A 25,011-nucleotide genomic window follows, 5' to 3' on the forward strand; every position below is an offset into this window, starting at 1 on the left:
CACACGGCCCAAAAGCACCCCTTGATCGAAGGCTTGAACGAGGACTTTTTTTGTCCGACCAGCTAATGAGCCCCCATGAGTCCTTAGCCCTGGCTTGTGTACTCCCAAGGTACAAAAAAAAAACAAAGTGTAGCTGAAAAGGTGTTTTCTTTTGTTTTGTTGAGAAAATAACAATCTTTTTTTGGATATTTAAATACAAATATATACTTACAAAAAAAGGAAATCACTTTTTTTTTTATATACATTAAAAAAAATACAAAAACATTAAAAGCAAAAAAAAAAAACACACCAACACATATCTTCAAATGAGTCTACAAAACCAATTAAAAAAACAACAAATAAAGACAAAAAAAGCATTATCATTCAGTTTGTCAACAGTCTGTAGTCCACACGTGACCTCACCTCAGGGTCATCGGTCCCCAAACACCAACCCCCCACCCCATCACACGGTGGTCTCCCCCTGTTTGCTGCTGGCCAGTCTCGTGTAGAACCTCCTCCAGGAGTTGAGCGTCTTCCCTGACCAGATCCAGAAGCCGGAGGTGATGCCCACGATGAGCGTCATCAGGTACTTGATCATGAACACCGTGAAGTCGGGGCTGACGTTGGGGTGGCTCTGCGCCGGGCACGGCACCGCGTAGCTTTTGCACGTCTGGCTGATCCACGTGCGCTCCCACTGTTCCCGGAAGGCCTGCTCGTAGAAGTAGCAGGCGATGACGATTGTGGCGGGCACCGTGTACAGCACGCTGAACACGCCGATGCGCACCATCAGCTTCTCCAGCTTCTCCGTCTTGGTGCCGTCGTGCTTCATGATGGTGCGGATGCGGAACAGCGACACGAAGCCCGCCAGCAGGAAGGACGTGCCGACAAACAGGTACACAAAGAGCGGCGCCAGCACGAAGCCGCGCAGCGCGTCCACGCTGTTCACGCCAACGAAGCACACGCCGCTCAGCGTGTCACCGTCCACCTGTCCCACCGCCAGGATGGTGATGGTCTTCACCGCCGGCACCGCCCACGCCGCCAGGTGGAAGTACTGGGAGTTGGCCTCGATGGCCTCGTGGCCCCACTTCATGCCCGCCGCCAGGAACCAGGTGAGGGCCAGGATCACCCACCAGATGGACGAGGCCATGCTGAAGAAGTAGAGCATCATGAAGAGGATGGTGCAGCCCTCCTTCTTGGTGCCCTGCACCACCGTGCGTACGTCGTTGTCGAAGCGGTCGTTGCACACCACCTTGTCGCCCAGCAGGAAGCCGGCGATGTAGGCGATGGACACCATGGTGTAGCAGCCCGACAGGAATATGATAGGGCGCTCCGGGTAGCTGAAGCGCTTCATGTCCACCAGGTAGGTGAGCACGGTGAACAAGGTGGAGGCGCAACACAACACCGACCAGATGCCGATCCATATGCGGGCGAACTTCAGCTCCTCTTCGTTGAAGTACATCATCCCGTGCGATCTCTTGGGCTCGCACGGAGCACCGCAGTCGTCCTGACCAAGGAAACGGTAGTTGAGATAAGGAGGAACTTTCAGAGAGGTCGGGCACTTAAACTGCCATTTGAACAGCCGGTTATCGAAAGGGGTCGGCTCCGGGGTTGGGTTCGCCGGGGCGCTCTTGCCGGACACATTCTGTCCGACGCACAACTCGTCCGCCCCGTGAACGGGGAAGATCTCGCAGGCGAGGCTGTCCGGCCACTGGAACCCGAATTTGTTCATGAGCGCCTCGCAGCCCTGCCTGGCTCTCTCGCACAGCGACCTGCACGGCGGCAGCGCCTGCTCTAGCACCGTGCACACGGGCGCGTACATGGAGCACAGGAAAAACTTGAGATCGGGAGAGCACTGGACTTTGACGAGCGGGTAGAACTGGTGCACCTCGAGCCCCGCGTCCTCTTGGTTGGTGTGTCCCAGCAAGTTGGGCATGATGGTCTCGTTGTACGCAATGTCCGTACACAGTGGAATGGAAATAGGTTGGCAAAATCCATGCTCCGGAATAGACATTCCTCGGTCATGTTGTCCTTCGACGCTGATAAATCCCAGGTTTAGAGACAGACACAGGAACAAAAAAAACGCACGGCGGAGTTTAGAATAATCCATAGCAGCGGAATTACGCGCGGTGATTTCGTACACTTGGAAGGGTTTTCCCCCAAATTAGACCCCGCTGAATAGACAGCAAGATGATCTCCAAACCAAGCTTGATAAAATTCACTTTACTTGTCAAATGCAGCCCGTTTTCAGCATAACTTCGGTCCTCTTCATCCAGTAACCGCGTCGGCGCAAGCAGGCGATCACAAATGGTCCCCAAACATGTTTACCATAATAATATCATGTCGAAAATCCACATTTAGTTTTGTTTCGATTGCCTACGAGTATGCGAACAACTCCCGATATCTTACGGACTAATGACGTTCTCTCCGCAGATATGTTCAAACCTGTTTAAAGTCGCCTCGCTGTCTAGCATCGCTCCCCTCTCACTCCGTTCCTGCCTCTCTCTCTCTGGTGCTCTCTCCCTATTCCTTATGGAAAAAAAGGGCGGGACTAACATATCTCAGCTTTTAGGGAAGGTCTACAAAACGTACAAACGAAGCAATAACCTTGATGGATATAACCAGGCCTAGTAAAATAATTAAATGTTGTTAAACATTTGAATCAAAAATACAATTACACCTCAGGAAATATAGAGAACGCTTGATATTATTGTTATGTCAATTTTTTTTGTTGTTGAATGAATGACTGAAGGGAAAATAACTCACTAGATCCAAAGCAAGATACCCCCCTCCCCATATTCCCTGGGGATGAAAGGAGCCGGTGTCTGTGAGCCCCAGGAATCAGAGGACTTCTAAACTCAGCACCTACAGCTCCTCTCTCAGTAGAACCAGTGGGGAGGCGATCTCGTGCAGGGGAGCTCAGGAGGAAGGATAGAAGTGAGGGACACCCACCCAGACACCCCCAGCTACTGGGCTCCATCACCTTTACCGAGTACTGTGCCTTAAAGATCAGCTGTTGACTAGGACCGACCCCATTGGTCGGTATACAAAAACAAATGTATTGAGAGAGCGTTGTTTTCACATATTTGCTTAAATGTGACCACATCTGTTGGCGTAGAGATACAAAGAACTAAGCGGGATTGGGATAATTGTAATTGGAAGATACGAAAAATACAGACGGTCCCTGGCTAGCCTTTCAATAGGCATGGAATTGTAGTGTGTCTCTATCTTTCTCTCTGTGTTTCCCACTCTATCTCTCTTGCTTTCTCCCCATAGTGTGTGTGTGTGTGTGTGTGTGTGTGTGTGTGTGTGTGTGTGTGTGTGTGTGTGTGTGTGTGTGTGTGTGTGTGTGTGTGTGTGTGTGTGTGTGTGTGTGGTAAAAAGTATAATGTATACTGACACAGGAATCTCGGAGGATTTTAATCCCTGCACCCTTAACACCCAGTATGGACATCATTTTCAATTTTGTCTGCAAAATGAAGTTTTTTCTGTTTTCATTTGGTCGTATGACGTATGTATAGACCTGAGGAAAAAATAATATAATTAGATTGATTAATTATTTTGTATGTCACCACATTCTTTTTACTTGGATTTAAAAATGTGTAAATTTGAACGCTTTTATCCAAAGCGATTGGAGTGATTGATGCTAGGTACTAAGTTATGTTCAGAGTTATGCTGCATAGAGTGGATGCCACTTGTCATCAAACATCCTGACAATGCATCGGAGGACGAGAGGGGACATCTTGGGACTCAACACTGAACATACTTTGAAGCATTAATAAAGTTTTATTTCAGGTAAAACAACAATAAACACCATTTTACAGAAGGACATTACATCTTCCATAATACCATATTACATAGGCCTACAGGTTGTAACCGATAATGCGGCAGAAGCTATACTACTATAGACTATATCGTTTCACTCTAGGAAGTGACGTTTTATTTTCCAAACCTCTTTTGAAAATGATTGTTAAATTTTTTTCAGTGCAGCATACATAAAAAAAAGAAAGATGCAAGTGAAGCTTTGTTGAAAAAACATAATACAGTTTCAGTGTTGAGCACGGCAATGATCGGAGAACGCCTATATTATGTCTGCGTGGATGAAACGACACGGTAGCCCCCTAAAACACGTGTAGTATATTTAAAAGGTGTGGAGTCCATTAAACCTTTTTTCAAACCAAGAGGGCAAATGCACACATATATGCATACCTAAAGACAGTTGTTATTCAGCCTCATCTCATAGGCAGTGTAACACAGCCTGTAACAAAGAATACAAATACATTATTTACAAGTTTTACTTGAAATGTAGCCAAAACATTTCTCAATCCAATGCATTTATTTCCCTTTTTCTTTAAAAACGGCATCAGTATATTGTTATCAACGAATGGCAACACGGATGCCGAATTGCTTTTAATTTCAACTGTCACAGTGCTATATGTGCAATAGTTCCAATCCCCCTCAACCCTTCTAGACGGCCATCGTAGACTAATGTGTTTGTCATTATTGACAAAAACAAGATGTTGGAATATTCAAACGGCGCTGTGGTCGTGTGAACATGGCCCCTCGTTGGAGTCAAACACGTATGTTTTAATGTCACACACGTGGGCTGTGACGTTCTGCTGTGGAGCACTAGTGTACTCAGGGGTGGACCAAAACAAAACGGAAAAAAAGATCTGCTACTCAGAAAATGTGTGCAACGAGGAGGAGTTATCAAAAATAATCATTGAGCTGCTAACACAACCAGCGACAACTAAAAGCTATCGGAACATGCAGCTCAATATTTACCCTCTATTGTTTTCTCGCTTTTTTTTTGCCGTCCTAGCGATCGGAGCCTCCCATTTGATCCTTTTCCACTTTATCCGCTCACACCCACAACGCCCGGGGACAACCCCCAAACAGCTGTGAGATAACTTTCAAGTTTACAATTCTGTGTCCCATCTATTTGTAGTAAAGATTCAAAACCGCGGGATCATATTTACATTTGAAGGCTGATTTTTTTGCGCATTCAGGCAAAGCAGGGTATATAATTAAGGTCAATGCAGGCGTAGTAAAGTGATCTTATATGCTGGAATGTAGGGCAAATAGATCTATATATATTTTTTAAAAGTGCATTCTCAAAACTTTATAGGGACAAAGTTTGACCTTTTTAGTCTGTTATTTTTTTGTTTGATAGACATCATTTGGAATGATGACGGGGAAATTAAAGCTGAGACACAATCTCCCAAACAGTGGAGCATGTCCCCCGTCTGTCCACAAAGTTCCCGTTCTATTCTTAGAGATTTTTTTCATGATTGCAAAAAGGGGTAAATATCAACCAGGGAAACATGGTGCAGATGTTCTTTGAATTTTGTCTGTGTAGCTTCTATGCGCTGATCGGGGAAGTGTGTACTCTGTATTGGGATTGTGTGTGTCTGTGAGTTGCCTGTGTGTTTGTGTGTTGAAGGTCATGTGTGAGTGTTGAGTGGTTCATGGTTTTACGCTTACTGCCTTTTGCTGGCTCACAGTGCAGAGCCATGAAGGTGTGGTTTCAGTACGGCTCAAATTCATTAATGAATGGAAGCTGTGGTCTTGATGGTATTTCACATTGTTTACCGAGTCGGAATTGTATTTTCACACAAAACACAGCCAAGGCAACTCCTCCCACCCTAACTGACAGTCAAAACACAGATTTTACTTCCAACACACAGGCAACCCTTTTTGTCATTACTTTAAAAAGAAAAGCAAGAATATGTCAACACAGAATTATTGGATTGTGAGAACCACACATTTTGAAGGTCTCCTCACAAAGAAGTTTTCATGTCCGGTAAAATACACATCACGATCATCTTTGATAGGGAACAGATGGAGCTGGACCAGGGATTGTCGAAGTTCAGATCGAACGAGACACTGACTCTATTGCCTTTGTTGAGAAACCCTCACATAGATTAGCTCATGCATGGAAGCACCAGTGCTTAGATATTGCCCATGTTCAATACACACTAACAGACCCGCACACACGCACACAAACGCACGCACGCACACCGACACGCAAACAAGCACATAGGCAAGAACACAGACTTCTGGGTTGGTCTTCACCAGTCATGATATTGCAGCTCAAATTGTTAGAAAAAACAACAACATTGGTGTGGTGCCATCCCTGTCTTTCAATCGGTTAGCTTCTCAGAAAACAACACAACACAAAATATCTGCGTCATATTAATAATTGCCGTTTGAATACCATTATTGTGTGCAGTTACAGTAATTGCACCTCAACCTGATAAGGTGTAGAGAAGAAAAGTGTCTTAAAATATTGCCGTTTGATTCTTTTTCTTAATCATTCTGCATTGTTTTTGTTCATATCGTTTTTCATTGCATGTGTGTCCTTGTTTTGTGTCTTGGCATGAACTGGAGCGTTGGTGGGAAGATGTACGCATATTAACATTGTCCATTAAATATTTTCTAGATGAGTATATTGTACATAGAAATATACATTCTTAAATAGGTAGCTAGTAACAAACACAAATCACAATATATAGCAACAGTGAAGTCCTTTCGTTGATATTGTGACAATGGTATTATATGTGTGATCATCACCTTATAAAAAGTAAACAAAAAATTGCAAACGATAGCCTGAAATCTTAGGTACCATCAAAATACTCTCACATGCACTCACATATGTACACTCCCGTGCTCTCACGCATACACACACGCACCCACACACACACACGCACTTCTGTGAGGACAATAACTTAAAGAGAGTGAAGTGAAGTGTCCTTATTCATCTGCATCCTTCATCGGAAAGTCTGTGCCCTCGTTGGTCGGGACGTCCACCTGAGAGACAAACAGAGAGACGGAGAGACATAAGAGTCGAGTCAGCGGAGGGGCGAGAGGAGAACACAAAACAGCCACCAGGACAATTCAGAGAACAGCAGAGAGACAGACGAGTGAGTTTCCTTTAAAGACAGAAGATTGCGCTGAGAATAATAATCACCCATAACCACCGTGAGCAAGCAGGGAGGAGAGAGAGAGAGAGAGAGAGAGAGAGAGAGAGAGAGAGAGAGAGAGAGAGAGAGAGAGAGAGAGAGAGAGAGAGAGAGAGAGAGAGAGAGAGAGAGAGAGAGAGAGAGAGAGAGAGAGAGAGAGAGAGAGAGAGAGAGAGAGAGAACAAAGAGCCCACGGCCAGCAGACCTGGACAAGCCCCCTGACACCCCCCCCCCCCCACCAGTATAATCCTTCTGACCGTACTGAACTGATAAATAATGCATGCCAGCCTTGCAAGGGTCCTACTCTCTCCTCTCTCCCTCCCTCCCTCCCCCCTGCTCTTCTGTCTTTCTTTCCTTCCTTCCTTGCAAGATATTCTCTTGCTCCTCTCCCCTCCTGTACTCTGTATCAGCCCCCCCCAGCCCCTCTTTCCTCCAGTTCTTTGGAAGTCGGATCCCAGCGGATGTAGGACTGTGTGTATGCCAGGAATCTCTAAATCTTGGATGGGCTAGGCCCGGGTTAGGGTTCTTTATCTGCACTTTTTGTGGCGCACCGATTGAGAAAGCGCAACACACCCATTTCTGCATTGTGCGTGAGCAGACACGCATGTGCATGTGTGACCGGCGTTCTAACAACATGACTATTCATGACCCCTGCAATGGTTTAGTTTGTAAAATGCACCCGGAGCAGCAGGTCCCCCGGGGCACTGTAGTGGACGCAGGGCGGGATATCGGAACACAAGGCCGCAGTGAATACTCTTGCTCTCTCTCTCACGAAAGAGTTCACACGTCGGCGCGGACTGAAGCCGGAAGCAGGAAGCTGACACCTTTTGACTACTCCTGCACCAGGGTCATCCTCCAGGGTGGCCGCGGTCCCTGGGAATCAAATCGTGTGTGTGTGCACGCTAAGAGAGAGGGGCAGGGGGGTGGGGCGAGGGACGGAGCTGTGGGGTGGCCTTCCACTTGGGAACCAGATGGAGCTGGTGGGTGGGACTCATGCGTGAGGGTTTAGCAGGCAGGGCAGTGTTGTCCGACAAGGCCAGCTGTTCACTTCTGTATAATCAGCGAGAACGACAAGGGAAACCCCCACCACACACACCCACACACACCCATGACCCATGACATCATCGGGAGGGGCCTCTAGTACTAGAGAGAGGGAGAAGAGAGAAAGAGACCCTGGAGGAGGAGGAGGGTGCAGAGACACGATATACCCTTCATCATCCCCCCTGTCATGTCCACCCTGTCCCTCCTTCCTCTCCCCTGTCTCTCCAGCCCCCCCCCCCCCCCCCCCCCCACACACACACACACACACACACACAACCTCAATGCTTACGTTCGATCAGGTCCCAATCCCACTCACACACTCTTTCATCACACACACACGGTCACGTGGACAGCAGTGAGCGCACCACTCATCCCCGTGCAGCAAGAGATCAAAGGGCTTCACTGCCGCCTCCTGTGGAGCTGCTAATGCAGGCCCGGGGTGGTGGACCGCACGCACACACACACACACACACACACACACACACACACACACACACACACACACACACACACACACACACACACACACACAGGAGGAAGATCTGCTACCCAGATGACATTAGAGGCATCGGAACCATGGGAGATGACCTCCAAGTACCTCCTTAACAAACACTCTGTGCTACGCGGTAGCTTCTCACTATGAAGGGCCGTGCTCTTGGCAACGCTCAGAGTGAAGAAAACCATAAACAAAAGGAGCTGAGCTCCAAACCAACGGACTGCCCTGAGAGTGCAAAGGTCATGCTCTTTGATCCCGGGTCCTCAGGGGACGACCCATGTTGTCTGATCCTGTGTAATGAAGTGAGCCAGACCTCCATTAGCCACGACCCACTGCACACTGGACCCCCCCCTAATCCACTGCCTCACGACTCGCTATAATGTGAGTGAGTGTCTGTGTGTGTGTGTGTGTGGGGGGGGTGTGTATCTTTACACACTCGATCAGTTGCCTGTGTGCGAGACACAAACCAGCGAGGGAGCCTGTGAATACCATGGGTTGATTTTGACGAATCCAAAGTTAATTTTTCCGTTAATCAGAAGGCAGTACTTTTCTCTTCCAGATGAAAGCCATCGCTCCCCTGCTGCAGAGCGCCTGGGCTCACAAAGTTTCCGGTCGTTGAGTGTGGCGGCGAGCATCAGGACCACGGCTCTACGAAATCACCATGGCTACCACCGACTCTGCCGCCCGACTCCGCGATAACTGACAGAATTAAGAGAGCCTTTCATCAAATCAAATCACACACACACACTCACACACCTTTATCAGCAGTTTCCACAGAGAGAAAGTCCATATGAATATACTGAGTCTTCTGGGCCTGTAAAATCAGAAACCGCAGGCCCCGATATTATCCCACACTTAGTGGGACATTACAGACACTTACAGAACAACAGTTTAAATCACACACGTTTACTTAGCTGCCCAACCACAACACCGGACCACACCGCACCAATGATTTGGAGAGTCTCTAGAGTGACAACAGAAAATCCTTCTCCCCCAACCATAACAATGGGAACAGCACAGACATCACAGGCTGCCAGGAATAACTACCCACCCGTCCACCCTCCTCCTCCTCTACCCCCACCCCTCCGTCTCTCCGGGCTCTACTGACACAGAGAGGCATGGAACCCCCAGAGCAACACAGCTGTACACGGCAAAACATGAAGAACCACTGGGGAAAAGAGTCAAGCGAGGTGGGAAGGAAAAAAAAAGTAGGGGAACTCGGGCAATTCGGAAACATCCAGAACAGCCGATGCCAAGACCGGCAAATCCTCCCCCAGCAGCTCCAGGCCATGAAAATTCCATAGGTGCATTGGCCCGCTGACCCACACGCTGGCACGGTGCAGATGGGAGAGTTATTTTAGTTGGGTGCTCACGGCTTAAGGCCTTCACACGCAAGCTCCCGAGTGTCGTGCAAACTGGAACCAGCACTGCACCTCGAGCCAGCCGGACCGACCCGAGAGAAAAATAAAGACAGAGGGGAACCGAGTCAGTCACGGCACTCACAACAACACGTCCGCACGTTCGTGTGTGTGTGTGTGTGTGTGCTTGCATGCATGGAAGCAAGAGACTGGGGAAGACAGCTGCACATTGAGCCACACACACGTGTGTGTGTGTGTGTGTGGATAAGTCGGCTGCTACAAAGCTTGGCGGCCGCATAACTTGGTGCTTGAAACATCGTAAATCCGGTCACTGGTTCGTCTGAGCCGAGCGGCGAAGAACAAAAAAAGCTTAACAAAGCATTCAATAAGGGTTACTGCATTGTAATGTGAGGCGCTGCTGCACGGTGCTGGTAGGGTCTGTCGTACTTTACACTGTGTAAAGAATAGCTCTGTTATGCCGTCGCTAATGTGCGACTCGTTTGCTTTGCTCGTCGAGATTAGAGAACGCAACTGGTTCGGAGTGGATGAACATGGACGTACAAACACGTACACAAACAAGTCCTTTCCTGCGTTCTACTCAATACATTTACTTCAAGCTAACAGATAATCCTCCTCCTCTGATAAACACATCGCATTGAACATGCCTAAATAAACACAATCCTGCACACTGTTGTACATCACAGAGTGCCCTTTATACTGCGTTGTATCTATGCTTGACGTCACCTGTCCATTCATCCCTTATCTCCATAATCAGCGACTATCCTGTTTTCCATTCTTGCCTCCCATGCAAAATATCCCAGCACAGCTGCGGCTGTAGATACATCATCTCTCATCTCCTCCTCCTTCTCGGTCACGCAAAAACACATGTGCCCTCCAACATACATGCAGAGCCATGCACGCATGCTCACACACACTTACACTCACACACTCACACAAACACTCACAAACACCCACACTCACATCCTCCTCTGTTCCGACCATTAGACAGTACGGATGGTACAACGTCACAGGGTTTTGATTGGCGTGTGACGTGAGGAGCCAAGGGCACTTTAGCACATTGCCGCCACATCCTACCCTAATGGGATTCCCGAAGCGCAGCTGAAGAAGGAGAGCCATGTGGGGCAGCTGGCAGAGCGATGTCACTCCCTGGGTGAGGAAGCCTATAACCAATTCCTGATGATTCTCCGCCTCCGCCCTCTCATGCCACCTCCAGTCTGTGGGTTGTTATTGGGCATTTATTCTTCTAAATTGATATTTTTCTTTTTCTTTTTCATCCACTTTTTCGAGTCAGATCGTTCTGACAAGGAAAGAGCGAGGGAAGAGGGGGAAGTGGCATAGCGAGGAGGAGGAGAAAAGGGATCAATACGTTGAGATTCTCTTCCACCACACCAGTGTGTTGGCAACCAGGGACAAGTTGAGACAAAGGGAGAAAGAACAAAAACGCCCTTCATTGTAATCAGGACAATGTGTACGAGACGGAGCGAGAGAGTTTTAGGAAAAGGAGAAAAAAAGAACAGGGGAAATGAGTGAGATTGGGATCCTTTTCTCAGCCTGGTGTTTTATTTTCCAGCCCAGCTCCCTCTCCCTCTCCACAAGACTTATCTTGTGTCAAGTCTTGGCTATCTAAACTCACATGCCACCCACCGGAGCAAAGCTCTCCCCCTCTTCATCAACCTCTGCTGGAACCACGGTAATATATCAACACGTGTTGCCGTTCCCACAACCCCCCCCCCCATCACCATCAGACTACACTGTACGTAGACCTCTTGGAATAACAAAACTCTTCTCTTTATCTCTCTTATTCCCCCGGCCATGTCACGTCAGTGGAACGCTCCGGGGAAATGTAAGGTACTGCAGCGTGGTGGCAACTCAAAGCAGGTGTTGTGGATCCAGGTGTTTGAGAGACTCGGGGCGAGGATGTAGAACAAGAAGGGGAGCTTCAGAGTGTGGATAATGCGACACGCAAATAGATACTTGTTTCTTCTTTATCCATGGAAACTCTCACAGGGAAATAAACTCGAGATGGTTTGGCTTTTTTTTTTTTTTTCTTTCTTTTGGGGGGGCTTTGATCTGGAGATGAGATGGCGGGCCGTGCTGAAACCGACAGCGCTACGGAGACTGTTGAGACATGTTGATTTATCCCACTGCACACCGTCCAGAGTGAGACAGTGAGAGCCCAGTGGCCGGGTTTGAACCGGGTGGGGCTGGATGTACACCGACCAGATAACACTGTTGGATCCCGATTCGCACCTCAAACAGGGTTCAGGCTGAGATGGTCCAAATCTCACTAGTTTCCCACCCTGGCCGTTAACAAACTGTCCCAAGTCGTTTCAACAGTTTCAGGTGATCATAACAGTTGTGTCTCTGGATGGGTGCAGTTATGATGTTAAAAAAAACAAAGTCTGCTGCAAAGTCATTTGATATGAGCATGATGTTAACACAAAGAGAAAAATAAACATAATTTGAAACCTTTATACACCCCTGTCAGCTTTGTCAAAAACACAACTAGAGTTACGATGGTGTGTTTCCATGATCCTATCGTAATGTTCTATCTTGTGATGTTGATCTTGAAGATGTTATGTTATCTCCTTAATGTCTTCTCAGAATGGGTGGTCTCTACTATATTACAAACATTCGGATACTTTATTTAAAAAAAAAAACCCAGACTCCTGCCAGGTCTCTCACTACAGAAGACGTTGGAAAGAGAAGCAGAGGGGGCAGAGACGTTTGGAAACTGGGCTCCCTGACAGGCCTGGTGTGTGTGTGTGTGTGTGTGTGTGTGTGTGCGTGTGCTTGTGTATGTTTTATTTGAGGCGAGTGAGCTCTGTTGCGGCAGCTAGGAGTTCTGCCAAAGCCGCAGAAGGCAGAAGGCTTTATTAACTTCACCGTCATTCTCACGAGAGCCTCGGTAGCCGGCTCTCGGGACGTATGTGTGCACTGTGTTGCATGTTGTGTGTGTGAGTGTGAGTGTGTGCACATGTATGTGAATGCGTACATATGTGTGTGTGATCCCCCTCTTCACAATAGGCTGCTGTGGCGAGCGAAATGTGTGTATATTTATATTCTGCAGAAGATGCCTGGGTTCCAGCAACCATCGCAAAGAATGCTAAGGCTAGCGAGGAGGTTGGTTCAGTGCCTCACTGAAAAAGCAACACCACCGTAACGCTCACACATGCCGATTCAGAGCGAGCATAGTAAACACAACGAGCCTCGCTGTTACCACACAGCTCCACTGTCGGGGCTTCACCCCGTCACTAAAGTGTTGCAGTGACCTTGGAAACGGGTAAAAGGGTCTTGATCTTCTGATCGTCTTACCGATGCCTGTTTCCTTCACGCATTTAACACCCACACAGAGACACACGCTTCTCCTCCATCGAGCCATCTCTACCTCTCCCTTTCAGCCATCTCCCCTCCTCCCCCTCCCCTTCCTCTCCCCCCTGCTCACCACATGAAGAACACAAGAGGAGCAGAAATACAGCTCAGTGATCTCTCGACCACGCCCTCCCCCCTCATTCCCCCACCACCCTCTATCCTCCCCATCTCCCTCATCCCCTCCCCCCCATTCCCCTCCCCCTCTGCCCCACTCCCCTCCCCTCTCCTCTTACAAACCCTCTACCCCTTCTATCCTCACCCCTCTCTCTCTCCTCCCCCTTCTACACGTGAAAATAAAATAATAAGGATGCTAAACCCCAACCCGAGCCAACCGGAGCCCCCCCTCGATGACTTCCACTATGTTGCCCCAGGCAACACCTATGTGCATGTGCACTTGCACACAACAAACCCCCTACCCACCCCCTGTGAGGACAGAGTGTAGCTGCACCCCCACTGCCTCCAGCCCAGAGGCCCCTTGTCCTGGCTCAAGCTAACTCAGACACACACACACACACACACACACACACACACACACACACACACACACACACACACACACATGTCCTACTGGTTCTGCTGTGGAGGATTATGGTGAGAGTTTTAATGAATGACCAGAATTCTCTCATTGATTATTTGTTCTTTTCCCTCTCAGAGTTGGAAGGGTTTGGACTTCTATGCGGGTTGTATGAGTTTAAACCATGCAACACAGTGTGCACTGCCAGAAGCTTGTCTTTATTTGAATGTCATAAATTATTTTGTTTTTGTTGTGAATCCGTGCGTATGTATCCCGTGTTCCAGTCACTGCTCATGAAAACAATCTCGATATCTCCGAGACGAAAGGCTCATGCGCTCAGCGAGGCCTGGACTCTGAATGACTCTGAACTTAAAGATCTGCTGCACCACAGAGGTCTGGAGCTCACGGAGGAATGCTTCATCTACAGATCCTTCTGCTTCTCTTTTATTGAGTGCTTCTCTTCCCCTCAGTATAGTCACTCACCCGGCGTTGAATACTGATGTAAGGGTTCATGCCTTCCAACCCCCTCGTCCCATCTGAGCAAATTAAACATAATTTAATCAGCAACGGCACACAAGCGTACGGATACAGTAGTTCAGCGCCGGCTAGTGTGTGCTCATTTGCCCGTTCATGTGATGCTCATTACAGCCACATTTCGGCAGAGAGGACGAGTGAACCGGAGGTACAAAGTAAAGCCAACACTTCATAGAGGCCTGATAAAACGATGGCCCAAATTGACTTTGTGAACTGTTTCCGTGCGGGTGCAAAAAGGTGCAACAAGGCCCTTTAGCAAAAGAGGCCACTTGTCCACTTAGAGATGCACTCCAGCAGCGTGTTATCCCTTCTCTGCTAAAAAACTGACAAACACTATCAGAAACACACAAAAAACCTGAAAAACACACACAAAAAAAACACACACACAGAAACACACAACATGAAAAATGCAAACAAACACACACACACACACACACACACACACACACACACACAGAAAAACATCTGCAACGAATGACATACAAACACACAGAAAAAAAAGGGAAAACACACACACACACACACACATACACACACACTGTCCTGATGTTGTGCTCTGCAGTGAGATACCGTGTGATGGAAGGTTGTATCCCAGAGCAGCGGTGAGTTCCGCGGTGACCACGCCGGCCCACAGCGTCCAGAGAGCGGCCCAAACCACTGGGTGTAGCCCCGTGGGACACACATATACCGTATCCTGTTGCAAAACACTCGTTTGGAAAAGCCACCCTGGCATTTGCACGGGCTGAGTAAAGTAACACCAGAGATCACGTTGTTGAAACACCATGGCTGTAACACCCCCACCCACCCCAGACCCCCACCGAGCTGGAGGTGTTGGGGTCCTTTTGTTCTGAAGCTGGAGCATGTGTGCTCTCTGTACATTTATAAAGAGCCACGGGGCCCTTGGGTGCTACCTCTGCCATGGTGAGTCGTATCTTGTGGTTGGAAAAGAACAAGGGAACTTGCTACTAGGTCCGGTGACTGTTTGGGGTGTGGGCGAGGAGGGGGGGGGGGGGTACTTTCTTACAAAAAGAATGCTGTTTTTATAAACAAGCGTGAAAAGACATGTTCTTTTTCTCTTCAGAGGCATGTTTGGCACCCTTTAATAAAAACAGATGAGTCACACACACACACCAACACGTTTCTATTCTTAAGTATGTTGCATGCCTCCATGGGTTTCTAATTTGCTAATGAGATTACATGAAATGAAATACACACGATATCCAATATAGATCAATATGCTAAATATCATTGCAATACATTGCATTACATTACACACACACACACACACACACACACACACACACACACACACACACAGACACACACACACACACACACACACACACACACACTTCCAGTATTCAGTATTTCCACTTTGTTTAATGCAACGGCATAATTAAATCTATAATTATAACTCTTCCATCAAAGTTAGTCTTCCCACTATGCTCCAGAGCTTCCTGATACCTCCCACCAGCAGGCCAGGAAAAGCCAGTCTAAGCCGGGCCCCGCTCCGCCCCTCTGGAGGGCCCGTGGTGGTGGCCTTGGAACAACAGCGTTCTGAGGGAAGATTGTGTGGAACGCTCCATTCTATTTTGGTATGTTCCCTTTCTAATGCGATTACACTCAAATGGAGTCGCAGAGACGCCATGACTAGAAAGCACTCATTTAGGATTTTGGGGGGACTGAAGCAAATGGGAGTGTGTGTGTGTGTGTGTGTGTGTTTATGTATGTTTTAAAATATGTTCCTCCCTGTGTGTTCTGCTTTCTGCCTGTTGGTGCCTGTGTGTGTGTGTGTGTGTGTGGGTGAGAATGTGTCTTGTGTGGGATGTGTGTGTTTAATTACTATGCATGTGTATGTGTTTATTTGTACGGTAGAATATGTGTATGTATGGGCCTGTGAATGTTACCTATATTTGTTTGCACATCGTCTGCGTGTGCCTATGCATGCATGTGTTTGCGTGTGTAAACGTGTCGGGAAGGGATGTGTGTGTGTGTGTGTGTGCGCGCCTCTCTGTTGTAAACACAGTGGTGAGTGCAGGACGGGCTAAGCTAACACTTAAAAGCCACAGACTGACCGCAGCCTCTCTCTGCCGGCTTACCCACCACACCCCCCAGGGTCAGACTCACTCACTCACTGCTAATGAAGACATAAGGACCATACAGTGTGTCGCTAATGCCACCTGCAGCCACCACAGCAGACTCCGGTGAACGGATTCAACCGACACACTGGGGCCCCGGCATTAGGCTCAGTGTTGACGTCGTAACACACACCACTCTTCCCGCAGCTATACAGCGAGGGAAGTGGATCTCAGAGGGAGGCTGGAGGGGGAAAGGGGTTTGCCGTTACAAAAGGGTAGGAAACAGTACACAGTAAAGGGTGTGCGTACACACACACACACACTCGATTTTTAATTATTGTCCTCGTCTTAGTAGTTGTTTTAGTTTATCCGTGCTATTTTACACCCTCGGTCCGCACATGACCAGGTGTTCCTGCAGTTTTTTAATCTAATCCCCCCTCTCCCCTCACAAAAACACACAAACAGGAACACACACATAAATACACACATGCCACACACGCACAAACAAACACACACACACACACACACACACACCCCTGGGGGAGCACTATCATCAAGTGTATTAATTAGTCTATTTGGTGTAAGTCTAACGATCAGCCACTAATTTATGCATGGTGTGTGCAGGAGGATAAGGGAGGAGATGGAGGAGGAAATATGCTTGGGAAATTTGTTTCTTATTTGCATAAATATCCACAAGCTCCTCAACACGTAACTACCAAAAACAACCTTGCGTTTTTGCAGAATGTAAATGTTCTCCAGAAGGGGGTTGTTTGTAGCGCAGCCACACGTGGAGACTCCTTATCAGCTCGCTGTAATATTCATTAGTTGTGTTTTCATTGCTTAAAGGATAAATGTGGCGGTGTGTCTTGCCTCTACCCTGCCCTGGACCCAGTCTGAACCGTCATGGTGAGAGCCAGAGGACATCTTCGAATAGCTTGGACATTTTTGGCTGTTGATGCCTTACTCATCATAGCATATTGCGCACTCACACACGCACACTCACACACACGCACAAAGTTCTGAACTTTGAATAGATGGGCTACATGGAGGTCTTGTAGAGCAGCAGCAGAGCAGCAAACCAATCTGTGTTTTATTCAAACTCAATGATCAGCTGGAGAGTGGTCATGATATGAAGCGATTCTGTTCTCTCCTGAGCAGGTTGTTAGCTTAGCTAAATAACAAGGCTAATAACAGAGAGTTGCCCTAATCGGCATGTTTCAGTTCAAAGTCAAAGAAAAATACATTGTTGAAAAACTACATAAGAAACATTATATATATATATATATATGTGTATATATGTGCAAAAGTGGTCCAATTAACTGGACTGGAGTTAACATCAAAAAGGATCAACAGATCAGTCCAAACTCTTCACACGACGTGTAGTGAAGTAAGGTCCTGTCCAGACTGTGAGATAGCATGCTGATCGGGAGGGGGGGGAGAGGACCCAGGGTCTAGGCCTGTGTCAGAGTGATGCGAGGCTGAACATCCTTATATCTCATGCACCTCAGACTAGAGACAGGCTATAGACCCAGGGGCACTAGGGTGCGTTTGTGTGTGTGTGTGTGTGTCTGTGTGTGTGTGTGTGTGTGTGTGTGTGTGTGTGTGTGTGTGTGTGTGTGTGTGTGTGTGTGTGTGAGAGTGAGAGAGTTGGAGGGAATAAAGAGGAGAGTGGTCGGGTGGGGGGTGGGGGATGCTGCCTCTCTTCCTCCTGGTCCTGCTCGCCCCCCGCTGGGTTCAGACAATCCCCCCCCCCCCCCCCCCCCACCGCTCCAGCACACTCCCGGGCCTTCTCCAAAAATACACTGCTACAAGGCTGTCCCCCAGGTGCACATCCCCCCCTCCCTTCACTGAATACATGCACACAGGCACACACACACGCACACGCACGCACGCACACACGCACACACACACACACACACACACACACACACACACACACACACACACACACACACACACACACACCCTGCAGTGCAGAGAGGAGGGCCTGTTAGCCAACAACCAGCTGCACCTCCCATCACGGAGAGTCAAGCAATACCTTCTATCTGTGTGTGTGCGTGCGTGCGTGCATGTATGTGCGTGCGTGTGTGCGTGCGTGCGTGCTGTATCCCTGATGAGGCTCCAACCCATACCTACCCACCGACTCACACACTTGCATGCACACAACGGTGCAGACATGAATGTATGCACACCCCCATGCGCACGAGCTATGACCAGCACATGCAGTAACGTCTGCCTGTGTAACGACGCGACCGTCTGAAAGGAAGAAGTTCAGCTTCAGCGCTTGCTCTGCTCTGGATGTAACCGCAGCACTCACCGTTCAGTGTAAAGGCAGGAAGACACGACAAGGTTAACTATCCTGAGCACGGAGTTTAGCCACGTCCCGCTTCATTTCACCGGGACGGTTTAGCACAGCTAGCAAGAAATAGCTTCCCTGAAACCAGTGCTACTCTATTAGTAATCACACGGCTTGTTTTGATGGAAGCATTGTGCTTACAATGGGATAAAGGGAGGTGTGTGTGTGTGTGTGTGTGTGTGTGTGTGGTGTGTGTGTGTGTGTGTGTGTGTGTGTGTGTGTGTGTTCTCCTCTGATAAGTGAAGCGTGGTGTGCGTGAGTGTGGCAGCAGTGGGTTTGAGGGAGAAAAAGAGACACATTCCTCCTTCTTCCCTCCACAATGCCGAGCAGCCATTTTAATTAAAGCTTGTCCGGTAGCATCATGAATAATGCAACGGTTTCCTTTGCAACGCTACCGCAACTTATTCTCTACTGTTGTGTTTGGGCCGGCCTTGTTCCCCCAACACAGCCATGCATTAGCCGGGAAAACAGCAAGGAAGGGAGTAAGAAAATAAAAGCAGTATATTATGGTAAATGTATTAAGTTTTATTTAACACCCGACAAACAAACAATCAACGAAGGAAAAAGAGCAAGTATTAAACTGACTTAAAGGCTTTGGCGAGAAAGTATGTTTTTTGGTTATGTTTGCTTTGGTTATGTTTCTTGACGATATTATGCCTCGCCATCTGCCAATGAGTTATGCAGGTGCATGAAACAACATGCTGTACAATTTCTGAAGGACGTTTTGAAAGTCACAAACACCCAGGCGTCTTTTTCCACCCATGTTTTGAGAGCGGAGCCCAGAATCTTTCTTTCTTTGACAAACAGCCCTCTGATCCATCTCCCGAGAAAGTCACTGCTTTCAGAATGCTTTAGCTAACCATGCAACATCACTCCTAAACACATAGTCAATGATAGAGGGACATGGGGGGGATGGGGGGGGGGACACAGTGTGGAGACAGTGAAGGGGGTGATAATATCAGAGTCCACAACAGGCTGGTTAGTGAGACACCCCCTCCCAATTGGAGACCAGGGACACTCTTGTTTCTGAGTCTTATCGTCGCTGTGGGCGTCTAAATGGAGTAGTGCTGGTACAACTATCCCTTTCTTAGAGAACCTCTTTCAAAACCCGCACGGCTGGCATCACAAGCTGCCCTGAAGGTTAATGACACATTTAGATAAAGAGCCCGAAATAAATGGATCTGTTCTGTGTCTAATTTCTCAGGTCAAGCTTAAACACTTACACAGAAAGTCATCATAAAAAAGGAGGACCCGCAGTCATTTGGGCAAACCGATTTCTGAACAAACACAATTACAGTGTTTGTGGAAAGCAATATGAATGCCGGGAGGACGGAGGGTGGGAGTAGGGGAGGGGGGGGAAGGCGAGTTATTAGAGATGAAGGGTTGTTTTCCCCCTTCTCCATCGTTGGACAGAGCAGAGCGGGCCAGAAACAGCTGTCACCGGACCATATGGCAGCAGCCAGCACCACGGCCCTGCGTGGCTGTGATAAAACTCCCAGGACCTCCCTGGTGAAGCCTGGCCGACCCTGAGGAGGACATGCTCGCTTATCCGCATGGCCACACACACACACACACACACACACACACAAGAATTCACCCACACACACATACACACTAAGAAATGCGCACGCATGCACGCACACACACAGGAGATGGCTGTACAACTGTGATATCATTTACCTAGCAGTAAGGCAATCCAGGATTACAATCAAGGCCGTCTAGTCTGGTCTGGTGCACAGGCTTTCTCTGCTGATGAATGGATTCACTCCCCTGAAACAACAAACCTAAATCCCCCACCTACCGCCGAGTGGAAGAGATGCGGCCCAGAGCCAGTTTTTAATACTCGTGAATAGAGCGCCCCTTAATGTCACCTTATGTAACCTCGGCCCAGCGCCGCGGTGGCAATACCCTGCAGCGAGGGCCTGGGCACACACACGTCTGCCCGGGCGCTGTCTGCTGATTAAGAGAGAGAGAGAGGCCCTGTTCACACCTGGCATTAACACGGAACACGCGTCTTGGGTGATCCCATCACAAGTGGACCGTTCAAGTACAGGTGTGAAATCCCCCTAAGACGCATTGAGGACTCGCTGAGATCCGATCACTCAGACCACATAAGGAGGCAGTCTGGGCCACGTTGAAGGACTGCCAACTCAACTGATGTCCTCTGCATAAGGGGAAGTAGTGTTGTTCGTCAGTGCATGTCCCGATTATGGTTTTGGCCAACCAGACTTATCTTATTACAAGCATTCATAATTTCCTTTCTACATTTAGAAAGAAAATCTCTATTATGTTGATGTGTATATTGGCAATGTTTTGAAGCAGGATATATAATTAAAGCTAGGGTAGGCAATTTGGAGCAACCAGCCAGACTAAGATAGATTTTGAAAGTAACCAACCAAAATAATCCAAACTCTCCCAACGGGCCTACCTCCAAAGAACGCATTATGAATGTGTTTGTTTGCATATAAAACATGGAAGTGCGATCCAATCACAAGTGGTCAGTGGAGACGGATTCTAACTGCGGGTGTGAGCTGACGTGCAAGCTGACGTACTCAAGAGCCGTCCTCTTGTGATCAGGTCACCAGGACGCATGTTAAAGCCAGGTGTGAACATGGCCAGTAAGCAAAGAAGAACTCCAAGGGGTATTTACACTATGACTACTTTACTGTTGTAAACAAACGCAGCGAGAACTGAATCTGGGGAGCATCCTGCTCCTGGCCAAAAGCACACACACACACACACACACACACACACACACACACACACACACACACACACACACACACACACACACACACACACACACACACACACACACCTCCCCATCTTTCTTTCCAAGCAACATTCATTTCCATTTTTTCCCCGCCGCCAGGGAATGGTGTATACTGGGTCCAGTGTTCAGAGCATCAGGCATAAAACGGCAGTGTACCGTTGCCAAGGAGACCCCCCGCCGAGTGTCATTGGTGAGGGTTTGTATGAGGCGGAGTCCCGCTGACATCCTGTCTTGGCAGGAAGCTGATGATGACAACAAACCAGCAGTGGTATAGAAAAAAAGAAACTAAACTAAACTCCAAACTAAAAAAGTGAAATATGATAGGAAGGAGGACAGAGCAGTTCTGAAGCACCGCTACTCGCCCGAGTGAATCGGCCCTAGTGATGATTTTGTTTACTTGGCGTCACAGTACTACAGAGTGTGCCAATGACAGGCATGAGCCCACATTGGCACGTGCCTGTCATTGGCCCAATGCTGTACGCTTGTGCCTAATAACAAACCCTGGAGGACTTGGATCTTATAATGCAAATCTTTTCTTCATATACATCACATGTTACAGCGACCAGCCCGATCAGGACAGTGCGTTGAGCGCTTTGCTGTACTATCCCTAGTCCGAACTTTCTACTGTCCCAGGGCCATCAGTCGCCCCTCATTGGTGAACCCTGATACTGGACGCACTGAAGCCGTGACACTGGAGCGTGAGGCCATGACGTTCAATATGAGTTTTGCTACACTGGGACCTTAAGGCCAGATGTTATGGTCGGACGTTGACGCAACGCAATGACCACACAGTCGCGTCGACGTAGTCGTGAAACCTGTTTTGGTTCTGCGTCGGGTTTCAGTTTGCGGACCAATGACAGCCCTTGCTGCTGTGTCGCCTCGACGCAAGGTTAACAATTTCTGGGAGGCGCACGTCAGGCCCTTGCGGTGGACGCAAGGAGGGTCCGCAAGGACGTGAGGGGTCCGTAAACCCCCTTGCGTTGCATCGGCTGTCCAACCATAACTGAGCCTTCAGACAGACGGCTAGACCTGGAGCCCAGAGGGGGAGCTACTGTACGGCGGAGAGGACTGACGCACCACAAACACGGACACACCGCCTTGGTTAAAAAACAAATACGGGTCACAGCATCAGTTCAGGTTTATTCTGTGTATGTGTCTTAAAACATGCACCTCCCTCTGTCTTGTTTACAGTAAGCAGTCCATTGAGGCTAAACAGGCCCACACAAAAACAGGATCTGTTTGAATGTCAAGATGTTGTTATGTCTTACCAGGGATGAAGTGTCATTATATACATATTTTTCGATAAATACATAATTACACTCCAATTTCTGCGTTTAGCTTAATCAGCCCAAAACACAGTGAATAATGTGTTTTGAACTCAAGAAGGTGTGAGGGAGAAGGGCATGTCGACGTCCCTGCATGTGTGTGTGTGTGTGTGTGTGTGTGTGTGTGTGTGTGTGGGGGAGGCGATCTCCTGTCTGTCTGAAGTAAATAGTGGAGAATAAAGGATGTTGGATTACAGGGATGTCAGCTTCCTGTCCATCTCAAGCTCCACTCCTTTCCCACTTGCTAACTCTCCTTTCCTTTTTTCTGTACTTATTTCGGCTTTTTGTATTTCGGCCTCACTGTCGGTCTGTCTTTTCTGTCTCCGTCTGTCTCTCTCTCTCTCTCTCTCTGTTGGTCTTTCTCCCTCGCTCTCCGTCTCTCTTTCAAGAAAATAGTGGTGTTGTTTTTTCAATGGCAATTAGCATAAGTTTTAACTAATTTGGGAACTTTATCTGACACTTATTCACTCAGCGTAGAGACAGACGTCTAAGCACTGCGCTGGTTGTCGGCATCACACATGAAAAGGACCCCCCCCCCCACCGCCCACCCTCCCCGCTAATGCTGACAGAGTCCAACATGGCCGACGCTCATTAGGGACGCCCATATGTTGGGGAGAACGCTGGGAGAGGGGAAAAGCTTTCCCCAATTAGCATAATTGAAAGGAGGAAAATAATATCAATAATAAATATATTAGAATAATGAATAAATAACCATGATGAACCTCCGTCATATACGTTTGTTTTTCCGTTTGTTTTTTTGTAGATAGAGCAATGTTGACCTTGCATTTAACCGACTAGCTTTACAATTCACAGTATTATTGTCTTTTTCTTTCTCCCCCACCTCTATATTTGGTCCTTTGTTGTTTGTTTTTGTTTGCGTTGGAAAAGGGCTGGTAGAAAAATCAACTAACTGCAGATGGTTGGTTGTGGTCAGTGTAAAGTCCTAAATAATGGACAAGCATTTATCTAAAACAATATGAGTATTATGCCCATCAGCTCACAACCCTGATGCTACTGACACACACACAGATACACAGACACAGACAAACACACACATTCATTTCCTATTGAAGGCTGTCTATTGCGAGATTGGGACCTAGGTTGCAATGTAATAAAACCATTTATTTCAAGAGAATAATGGGCACATGAGTGAAACGCTACATCGATGGGCAGCCAGCACCGTTTGGCTAGTTGTTGAAGCTAGTTGGGAACATGAATATTAATGTGCGTGTGCATTTGTTTGTATTAGTTGTAAACACTTCATGTTGGTTCTGAAGAAGATGCACAGCAGGGGCCATCTTTATATATTTAGATTTTATATATTTATAGCTCCGCGATCAGGCTACAACCCCTAGTGACCCTGTTTTCAAGTAAGAGGAGAGACAGAGACAGACACACAGAGAGGGAGAGACAGAGACAGACACAGAGAGGGAGAGACAGAGACACAGAGAGGGAGAGACAGAGACAGAGACACAGAGAGGGAGAGACAGACGGAGAGGGAGCGAGAGATGGACAGAAAGAGAGACAGACAGAGAAATAGATACATAGAGACAGAAAAAGAGAGTGAGACAGAGACAGCGAGAGAGACAGACCAAGAAATAGTGACAGAGCCAGAGAAAGAGCGAGAGCGAGAGAAACCTACTACCAGCTGGAGGGCAAGAAAGGGGAGCTTATGGTAATGAGAAAGCCAAGCAGAGTCAGATCCCCCCCCTTCACCCCCCCGCCTTCACAGACACTGATGCACTCCGTCTATCACTCTTACTAACACACTCCTTCCTTAACACACTGTCCATCTCTCTCACCAACGCACTCTCTCCTGAACACACTGTCCGTCTCTCTCCCGAACACACTCCTTCCTAAACACACTGTATATCTCTCCGTCTTACACAATATTTATTTAACACGCTCCCAATGTTAGGCTGGTGGCATGTGCTTGTCTGCTCATCATCAAACTGCACGAGAAATCTATCTCCACATCTTCCAAGCCTCCTCTCCATCCTATCTCTCTCTACCTCCCTCTCTCTATCCCTCCATTTCCTTCACTTGCCCGGTATCCTGCTGAGCCTCAATAACAAGCTATAGCATGAGAGAGGGAGAGAGAGAGCGAGAGTGAGAGAGAGCAAGAGAGCAAGGGAGAAACCGCATCAGCCATTCTCTCCCTACCCCTCCACCCCGCTCTCTCTCTCTCTCTCTCTCCCTCTCTGC

At 47.9% G+C, this 25,011-nt stretch overlaps 2 protein-coding genes across 2 annotated transcripts in view; both read right to left on the minus strand.

Annotated features, from left to right (window-relative positions):
• Positions 1-442: 442 nt before the first annotated feature.
• fzd1 (frizzled class receptor 1) lies at positions 443-2,451 on the minus strand (the record flags this gene model as incomplete). Its single annotated transcript, XM_084471636.1, has 1 exon — positions 443-2,451. Exon 1 carries the CDS (start codon positions 2,084-2,086, stop codon positions 443-445), a length of 1,644 nt encoding a protein of 547 aa, XP_084327762.1. The 5' UTR covers positions 2,087-2,451.
• A 1,383-nt stretch (positions 2,452-3,834) lies between these two features.
• Positions 3,835-25,011, minus strand: part of cdk14 (cyclin dependent kinase 14) — a 103,421-nt gene continuing 82,244 nt past the window's right edge. The window contains 1 exon segment of the mRNA XM_084472380.1: positions 3,835-6,786. The gene's annotated coding sequence lies outside the window, so the exon portion shown is untranslated.

This window comes from Micromesistius poutassou, assembly GCF_964030765.1.
Source record: "Micromesistius poutassou genome assembly, chromosome: 8".
Lineage (NCBI taxonomy): Eukaryota > Metazoa > Chordata > Actinopteri > Gadiformes > Gadidae > Micromesistius > Micromesistius poutassou.